At 46.2% G+C, this 9,929-nt stretch overlaps 1 protein-coding gene across 1 annotated transcript in view; it reads left to right on the top strand.

The window, feature by feature from the left end:
* Positions 1-8,284: 8,284 nt before the first annotated feature.
* FAM20C (FAM20C, golgi associated secretory pathway kinase) overlaps positions 8,285-9,929 on the top strand; it is an 82,406-nt gene continuing 80,761 nt past the window's right edge. Inside the window, 1 exon segment of the mRNA XM_019542091.1 lies at positions 8,285-9,929. This exon segment is cut by the window's right edge and continues 8 nt beyond it. Coding sequence (XP_019397636.1) covers positions 9,611-9,929 — 319 coding nt within the window. The 5' untranslated portion in view covers positions 8,285-9,610.

Raw genomic sequence — 9,929 nt, 5'->3', positions numbered from 1 at the left:
TCTGATCTAGCATTTGGACATGCACTTTTCAGACATACCCTTTTCTGCTATAAAATGATGTAGCTTCACTGACTTCAATGAATCTGCAAAACAGTGCTGCCTGCAATTTACTGAACAACATTTTATATATTTAAAAGAGAGAGAGAGAGAGAAAGATTTATTCATACTCTGTTGTTTGAGTTAAGTGTATTTCAAGAAAGTCTGCAAGGAATGCAGTTGATTTGATCACATTTCTTATAGGAATCAATTTTATTATAGCAGGATGAAATTACAATCGCTCAAATTGTGCGTGCTATCATGCCATGCATGTCGAGATAATTTGTTTTGACTTAGTTTAAAATAATCATTTTTAGATAATAACACATTTTCCTAACAGTCAATTTTCAATATAACATCCTATTGCTTAAGAAGTGAATTTTTCAGACCCACCATAGCTCTATATCACATTCTTTCTACACAAGAATGAATAGAGGAAATGCACATACCTGAAGAGCCCAAATGAAATAGCTTTAGAAACAACAATAGGTATGTTCTTATATAAACAGGTAGGTCTTTGTTCTGATCAAGGTAAGAGCCGATTCTGGGGCTGATTCTCAGCCGGTGTTGTTAGATTCTGCTTCGCTGAAATCAATTTACACCAACTGGGGGGATCTAACCCCTTCACTTGCTGCTGTGACCGCTTCTTAGTAAGAAATAAACAGGCCAAACAGGCTCCATTTCATTGATTTGATCGGGAAAGTGAATTTTTGACATCCAGTTTTTCCATCCAGCTCCTACATTTGCACATGCAGCTTGGATGGTACAAAAAAATTAAAGAACACGCACATTCAAAATGAAAGGCCAGAGCCGGAAGATTTGGTCGCTGGAAATGAATCAAAGCCAGAGATGTGTTTTCATGATGGGCTCAAATGTGCTGGGTGCTGTGACACTTAAACAGGGCAGCCCAGCTTTGCTTACAACCATGAAAGCTGATCGCATGTCAGTCCCTTTCATTACTATTTAGCTCAGGCTTCCAGCTCAATGCACCTCCAATCAACCTTAGCAAAACCATTAGGGGAAAGGGATGACTAGCCAGGCAGCGTATTTGATGCTTTGGGAGATCTGGACATGATGGCAGAAAATATATACAGCATCTAACAAAAGTTCTGAACTGAAATGCAGTGGAAGCAATGCTGTGGGCACGTTTGCTTTGCCGTGAAGCCAATGAGAACTGCAGACTGTTGTGGCCAATCTCCCATAAATAAGCCAGGAGTTACGAATGAAAAATAGAAACAGTGATTTCTTTCTCTTAGTGGATGGTTCAAGCACATACCTTAAAAATGAAGGTTTGTTTCATAGCACCAGAGCCCAATTTGCAACCCTTGTTCCATGCCTATTACCTGCTGCTGGGGAGGTGGGGGGTGTTATAAGGCAGGACACAGGAAACAGATCCAGGATGTAGTAATGTAGCCTCATAAAAGGGAGCATAGATTAAGACTGAGCAGACAGATCCTGCTTTGAGGAGGGAGACAGTTCCCTCATCTGAAATAACAGAGGAGGAGACATCAGGCAAACAACTTTCAGCATGAGAAAATGCTTTGCCTGGAGTTGAGAGCCTACCAACAAAAAACAGTGTTGAAAGAAAAATGTGGGCAAGCCATAGCTTGCAGTCTTTGCCATCATGTTTGCCCTTTACATGCCATGCTTCTAAAACCAAATAGGCTAATGCGCATTAAAGCACACGTATAGACGTGCCCAGTATGTGGCTGGGCATAAACTGGGTTTCACTGGGTTCCCAAAATGAGTTCTTCCATTTAATGGGCATTGCTATTCCTCAGCAAGGCAAGAAGGTAAATTAGAGAACAAATGTCTGCTCAATGTTATTAACAAAAAATGAACTATTAATTCCCGCTCAAAGAAAAGGGAGAAGGGATCCCTCTATGAAGATAAGACCTGACATATAGCTGAACTGTTATGTGAAACCAAGGCTAGGGTATTTAAAAAATGTATGTATTTAATGACCATATGCAAAACAATCTCACATGTGATTACAGTCATTTCATGTGAAATTCCAATAACACTCAAATTATACTTCAGAGGAGGCAGAAGACTGTTGACTTTGGTCCAATAGCCAAGAAATCAAAAGAAGTTAATAAAGGGATAATGGTGAGGGACTTCTGTTGTTTGAAATTATCTGCATTCAATAACTTATTAATGCCATGATATTCCATTAAGAGCTCATTATTTCCTTGTTTATGTGATGCTAGGAATTATCAGGGGTAATGTTTGTCCACCGTGCAACACAGCAGAAAATGAAAAGCTGCTGGCCCTGTACTTAAGTTCCATATGCAAGTTCGGATAAGGGGAAATATTTGCATTTTTCTTCCAGTGCCCTATGTCTCAACAAATAAAAATGCACAACAAACAACCTCAAGTAATTGTTGAGCCCACTGAAACTGGGTCGTTATACATGTCTTAGAGTTCAGGTACATGGGGCTTGGGGCTAAACCTGTTGGGGCTAAACCTGGGGGCTAACCCTGTTTGATGTGCCAGTATGAGCTGCAGACAAGAAGCAACTGAAATCTTCAGTTTCTGTTAGTTCCATGTTCATTCAAACACTTTGAATGAAAATATAAGATTGTTACTTGCTCTATGAACCCACAGCAAGCTGTCAAGGGAGGAACTCCTTTAGACGTACCCAGTGGGTTTTAGAGATGAGACCAAAATCTGCAAAACCATTATTTGTATCTCTCCTCCTAGGCATGTGGATGGGGAATAGGTATGTAAAGGTGCTGCTTTCCCCACTGAGTTGGAACCTGCTGGGACCCATATCCTACATGGGGAACGAAGAAGGAAAAATAGCCCACGCTGGGTAATGAATGCCCCAGTTTCATGTCCTTGGTTTCCCAACCAGAGAACAATGTTGATCATTAAGGCTAACTACAGACAGTCAAAAAGCTGGAGGATGAATTGAACCAATAAACAAGTGAACAGACATTCACTTTTAATTCTGGAAATGCAGCCACATGCCTGCAGTGGCCCAGGCCAGAAGCCAGGTGAGTATGCCTCCCTGCTTGGCTGGAGCAGACAGCTCCCCGCCTCACAGAGTGGGTAGGCTAGCTTTGGCCCAGGCTTTGCGGCGGAGGTGCAAAGCATCCTGGGATGCTGGGGGACTGTGAATTAACTTGAATCTGGAGGGGATCTGGGACAGAAATTCAATAAACGATTTTAACCTAAATCAGTTAAGTCTGGTACTACATCCATCCAGGTTTATTTTAAACTGGTTTGGGCCATTCTGAAAGTGGTTTATGTGCACTGAACTTCTGTTGTGTTACAGACTTGGACTGGCTTCTGATCACTTGTACTGGTTTATGTGTAATTTCCGTCCCTTGACAGATTCAGGGTCTAGAAGCCTGACCTAAGTAGTAAGGACAGGGACGGAAATCAGATTCCTCCAATGCTGGAGTTAGAAAAGAGTAAGGGGAGAGAATAGCAACATAAAGGGATATAAAAAGCTGCCTCCCTGAAAGCAGAGGTTACGTTCCAGCCCTTCGTTGGTTGGTGAACATTGGCTGGTTGTTCTGCTTGCTCAGCTGTGGTGGTAGGTTACTCAGTACGGAAACACAAAGAACTCCTTGAGTTGTTTACATGTTTGATTACACGGAATAAGGACACTTTGGATTATAGCACCCTGTCATCACAAATTGGAAAGTGTTTTGCCTGAGAAGCACTGAGCATTTTTCAAAGAGAAAATGAGCGCACCCTGCATCCATAGCCTTTCATAGAATCATAGAAAATTAGAGTTGGAAGGGACCTCAGGAGGTCATCTAGTCCAACCCTCTGCTCAGGCAGGACCATCCCCAACTACAGCATCCCAGCCAAGGCTTTGTCAAGCCAGGCTGTAAAAACCTCCAAGTTTGAAGATTCCACCACGTCTTTGGGTAACTTCTTCCAGTGCTGCACCACTCTCCTTGTGAGAAAGTTTTTTCCTAATACCCACCCTAAACCTCTGTTACTGCAACTTGAGACCATTGCTCCTTGTTCTGTCATCTGTCACCACTAAGAACAGTTTAGCTCCATCCTCTGTGGAGCTAAACTACCTTCAGGTAGTTACCAAATCCCCTCTCAGTCTTCTCTTCTCCAAACTAAATAAACCCAGTTCCCACAGCCTCTCCTCGTAAGTCATGTGCCGCATCCCCCGAACTATCTTTGTTGTTCTCCGCTGGACTCTTTCCAACTTGACCACATCCTTTCTGTTGTTGCGGCCCAAAACTGGACACAGTACTCCAGATGTGGCCTCACCAGTGGTGAACACAGCAGAATAATTACTTTCCTTGATCTGCTAGCAAAGCTCCTGCTGATACAGCCCAGTATGCTGTTAGCCTTCTTGGCAACCAGGGCACACTGTTGACTCATCTCCATCTTGTTGTCTACTGTAAACCCCAGGTCCTTTTCTGAAGAGCTGCTTCTTAGCCAGCTGGTCCCCAACCTGTATTAGTACATTGGATTTTTCCTTCCTAAAAGTGCAGGACTTTGCACCTGTCCTTGTTGAACCTCATGAGATTCCTTTTGGTCCAATCCTCCAAATTGTCTAGGTCACACTGAATCCTAGCCCTACCCTCCAGCGTATCTACCCCCAGCTTGGGTCATCCACAAACTTGCTGAGGGCGCAATCCATCCCATCTTCCAGATCATTAATGAAGATATTGAACAAAATCGGATGGAGCACCAACCCTTGGGGCACTCCATTTGATATCAGCTGCCAGCTAGACATTGAGCCATTGATTACTACCCACTGAGCTTGACAATCCAGCCAGCTTTCTATCCACCTTACAGTCCATTCATCCAAGCAACCCATACTTCCTCAGCTTGCTTGCAAGTATGGAGGCCTATGACTGGTGAGGTGTAGCACCAGGCAAATTAATGCCACCAACCAAGAGGAAGCAGCATGTTTCCTGAGAGCCACATGAGACTGAGAAGATTATTCTCTCAGAGAGTTTGGACAACGCACATCCTTCTGCCTCCAAAAGAGTAGTACAGGGAAGCAATAGGACCTGCTCTTCCTGGTTCCTCACACCAGGATTCCCTGGCGTCCTTTACCCCACACGAGCACTGAAAGAAGCAGAGGATAAGAAACAGCCACGCACAATGTGCTTAAAGCATCCCATGTCTCTGCTCTCATTCAGACACACATTAAACGTAAACACTCACATTTAATTAGGCATGCCAAGCTGAAAAGGCTGTTGTCCATTATAGCAAACCTCTTAAAGCAATTAGTGATAGATTTAGGGAGTTACTGCTCTGCCAAAAGCGCCAACAAAAGCTTTAGAGCAGGACATGTTGGTGCTAGTGGCAATACAGATCTATTGATCGATCCAATCCAGCAAGCACTAACACATGGGTGCACCTTAAGGCATGGGTGGTGTTCCACTGAAGGAGTAAGACTTGACATATATTTATGCTTACTGGAATTAGACTTTTACATTGGGGGGGGGGGGGCAGTAGAGAGGCAGTAGCTAGTGCTAGGAGCCACAATCATGTGCTGCCTAATACCACCCCAAGACACCTCCATTCTATGCCCACATCTGTATTTAGAAATAGCAATGCAAGGTGACAGAAGAAATAAAGGAATTAAAACAATTCTACTTTATTAACATCCCTAGGTAGTAAGGGGAATCAAAGGACTCCTAGAAAAGTTAACAAATCCTCTCTTTTTTTTTTCCCCCTCGACCTCAAAATGGCATCTTATCATCAAGAAGACATGTCAATGGAAAACCACAGCAGTTGTGAAGGACCGAGACAAGCCTTAGGGTGCTTCAAAATGCATTGTGTCTGGCTCATGCGGCCCTGGTGCCCTGAGAAACATTTGCAAGGGGTGAAAGTTGGAAGCCACTGGGGCACTGAAGACAGTTTCCATCTCTTGGTTTGTTATCAGGTTAGAGTATTTGGATGGTACTTCCAATAATTTTGGTCTAATGTAGGTCTTTCAGTATTTCCAGGTTCTGCTCTACCCTCACCCCCTTGTTACAGATATGTTTGTTCGCAACTTCATGGTTTTTCAAACTTTGAAATTCGCCATGGAGGTTTTTGCCCCATAGATGCACTATAAACCCACTGTTGGTCCCGGCACCACATGGGCAGTGAAAAACGTGTGTGTGGTGCATGTTATATGAAGTGCCAGCCACATGGGCTAGGGACACACATTACACATGAACTACTTTAAGTGATTAGAAACTGATTTAAACCGGTAACAGAACAGACATTCAGTGCACATAAACCAGTTTCAAAAAGGCTGAAACTGGGTTGAGATAAACCTGGTTGAATGTAGTACCAGACTTTGGCTCAAACTGGTTTATGCAACGTCTGCCCCAGACCGTGGTCTACTTCATAGGGTGATGGAACAGGAATGGTATATATGGGGAGAAAATGAACAAAATAGAGATTTCTGTGTTTCCCAACTCCTTTCTTGTTAAGTGAGCCTCAGGGGTGTTTCCTCATTTTAAAAAAAAATGATTTCTAGGTATTTTTGAGGCCTGCTATAGCTACATTTCAGACCTGATGTGGAAGTGCTATCTGAGGAGTCTATTAGAGCTGGTGCTAAAAGGGAAGAGGGAGGGATTTCGTCACTCCTCATGAGCTGGTATATGGTTATGTTTGTAAGAAAACCAAATCTTTGAAAGCCTGGGCAATGCTATTAAAAGCCTGAGGCATCTAAACTGCCTTAGCAATCTGTTCTTTTCCTCCCAGACTTCTTGTGATGCCTTATCTATGCCCTACTGTTCACAACTGGACCAGTTCGAAATGCAATTTTTCTTCATGCGGGACTCAGCCCTGTACAAGAACGTGAGCTCAAAACATACCTGTGTTGACTTGTGAGAAGGCGCTAGGGGTAAAGGATTGAGTAGACCTAGGACTAAACAGAAATAAAGGCAAAAAGCATTGAATTGATCATCTTGAATCAATTAATTGAGCCTCACTGTACTTCTCCGTGGTGGGCCTAAAATATAACGCCCGGAAGTATAAGCGACTTGCCCAGATCTCCAAGCAAATCAGTGGGAGGATTCAGAAATCCCAATTCTCAGGCGATGTCGATAGCAGTTTTACCTTCAAGAACGGCAGCAAGAGCCCGGAATAATTGGTTGCGATTAGGTATGAACACGTGCCTAGGAACGCATATGCAAATAAGGACTTTTGTACTGCGAGGTCAGCTCCAAGCTGTATTTCAAGTGAAATACTGCAGAAGTGCAGCTTGCTTAATAGCAGTACAGCAACCTAAAGAGCTGTATGCGAACGCCTGCTCCACTTCTCTGAAGTATTCCCCGTCAGCAGACTGCTGGTTTCGCCCTGAGCCCGGCTGAAGTCAAAGGCCCGCCTGCTTTGGAGAGCTTAGACGGTAGGGCCCGCTCACCTCGATATTTTTAGAGCCATTTCTCACCTTGGCAAAGCAGATGTTCCCATTGTGAAAAATGACAGGAGGCCTTTAGAACAAAATGCTGCCTTTAACCTCGCTGAGGTTCGCTCTGAGGTTCAAGGAGAAGAGCTCAGTGATTTAACTGTGCTGTATCCAAGAACGTGATTCTCTCATAGCTCACGTGGCACGTAAATGTAAGTCAGTACATTCAGTGTCTGTGTAAAAGGCAGCAGGGGATGGGTATTTTATCTTATTAATCATATTCCAGAGTCAGACAGGTCCCTGGACAACTGTCAGGGGGCGCTGCCTTCCCCAAAAAAGGCGAAGAAAGAGAGCACTATTGTCCCCACTTCCCACATGGAAGACTGAGGCAAAGAGAGATTAAAGTGCCGTGTCTTTGCTCATGTATGAAGCTTCCAGTGGAGCCGGCAACTGGACCCAGAATCGAGTCTCAAAATCTCCTTCCCCCTTATTTAACTCAGCAGAGACAGCTTTCAGCGTCTCTCCTAGACGCAGGGTGCTCTTGAGCGTCTAATCTCATTTGCCATCAGACTATCTGGCCATCAAAGGGTAGCCCGTGCGGCTAATGTAACCGGAGGGAAGGATTATTACACTGCAGTCCACTGAAAGATGATTACAGTCCAGAGGACCTCAGATTAAAACTAAAGATTGGGGAGGAACAGAAGCGGAGCTGTACAGTTTGACCTTGTTCGGCAGAGGGGGGTGAGGGAAAGAAGTAGATTTGCTTTAGAAAATGCCGTCTCCCATCCAGACAATGACATAGCAGAATTCATGTTCCCGAGTCTAGGCAGCCAGACTGTACTAATACTTTGCAATGCTATTAGCATTTTTTTTTTTTTTTGCAAACCTTTGAGAAACAGACGCCCTCTCCTTGCCCCGCTTGGAGCTGCAGTAGAATGAGAGAGAGGGGAGGGTGGGGGGAAAGGAAAGGGCTTTTGGTTGAGGTTTTCCTGTTACTATCACTGTAGCGTTTATTTAGCCAATCTCTTAACTGTGACGTCTGGAAGGCTGGATTCATGGCTTGCTCATAATATTTAACACACCCACCGAAGGCTGGAGCTGCAGCGCTACTAGTCCAACCAGTCTCCAGCATTCAGTGGAGCTGAAAGGGGTTTTCACTGTGCACCTGCCAAAGATCTCTCTCTCCTCCCCCCCTCTGCTTGCTTTCTTTTCTCTTTCCCTTCCTTCCTTCCTTTCTCTTTTTAAAGGGCAGATCCCTAAGTGCCGGCAGCGATCAGAGACGGGAGCTCGCTTGCTAGGAAGAACCGCTGCCGATTTCTCCTGTTAGTTTCTCTCCTCTCCCTCCTTCCGAGCCCATCTCGCCGCGCTGCAGCAGTGCTACCCGGCAGTCCGGAAGCCAACGAGCCCAAGCCTGGGCAGGCAATCCCAGGCAACCCCGCTCGGATACAGCAGCCACCTGGATGTGGTCCTAGGTGCCAGAGCCCAAGCCCGGGATGCGATGGATGAAGAAGCCGGAACCAGCCTGAGAAAACCCTTCTCCAGCCAGTGTTTATAAACAGTCTCGCAGAAGAGAGAGAAAGCAAGAGAGGGAGGGGGGGTCCCACTGCATCACTGCCTAAAGGATAGCAAGCAGCGTTTTCGACCCAGCCAGATCTGGTGGATGCTTTTTTGTTTTGTTTCGTTTGCCCTTCTTGTCTCGAAACCTTTTTTTTTTTTTTTTCTCTTAACGATGATGATGATTGTTTCACAGGTTTGACGAATGCGATGCCTCCTCGGCTATTTTTTGTTTAGCTCCATCAGATGCGCGCATCTCGTGTTGCAGCCCGAGCCCCCCTTGCCTCGCACTCCCGCGAGCCCCGTACCACCAGCACCCCATCCAGGTGCGAACAGATGGGTTTACAAATCATCGGCATGCCGTCGCCTGGGTTTTCCAACTGATCGGAAGCCCTCCAGCCCTCCCATACCTATCCATCTAGCTCTAATTATTGCTCTTCTTTCGGCTGAGCGCCGGGATTCAGCCCAGAGACATGAGGACCTATGGCTCTTAGCCTCTCCCTGGCTGGTGCCGTATTGACTCGGTCGCTCCTTGGTTGCGGTTGATCCCACCGGGAAAGAGAGCGGGGGGAGGGAGGGGAAAACACAAACCGAGCCGGCCGAAAGGAGAGGAAGGACTGAGCCTCGATAAGCTTTTTCTGTGAAAGAGCCCGGCGCCGCCCCCTCCCCCCAGCCACCTTGGCCATGAAGATGCTCCTGGTGCGCAAGTTCCGCGTGCTCATCCTGATGGTGTTCCTCGTCGCCTGCACCATGCACATCATGATCGACCTGCTGCCCAAGCTGGAGAGGCGGGCGGGCAAGGCGGGCTGCTCCTGCTCCCACGGCGCCGCCGAGGAGGCGGCGGGCTGGGGCAAGCCGCGGGCGCGGAGCGGCGCCGAGCCGGGCTGGCCCAGCAAGCACACGCTGCGGATCCTGCAGGACTTCAGCAGCGACCCCGGCTCCAACCTCAGCTCGCACTCGCTGGAGAAGGGCGCGGACAAGGGCGACGCCGCGAAGCGGCCGG

Source organism: Crocodylus porosus, unplaced genomic scaffold (assembly GCF_001723895.1).
Source record: "Crocodylus porosus isolate Cpor-Errol unplaced genomic scaffold, CroPor_comp1, whole genome shotgun sequence".
NCBI lineage: Eukaryota > Metazoa > Chordata > Crocodylia > Crocodylidae > Crocodylus > Crocodylus porosus.
Note: the sequence above shows the minus strand (reverse complement) of the source record. Positions and strands in the feature narration are given on the sequence as shown.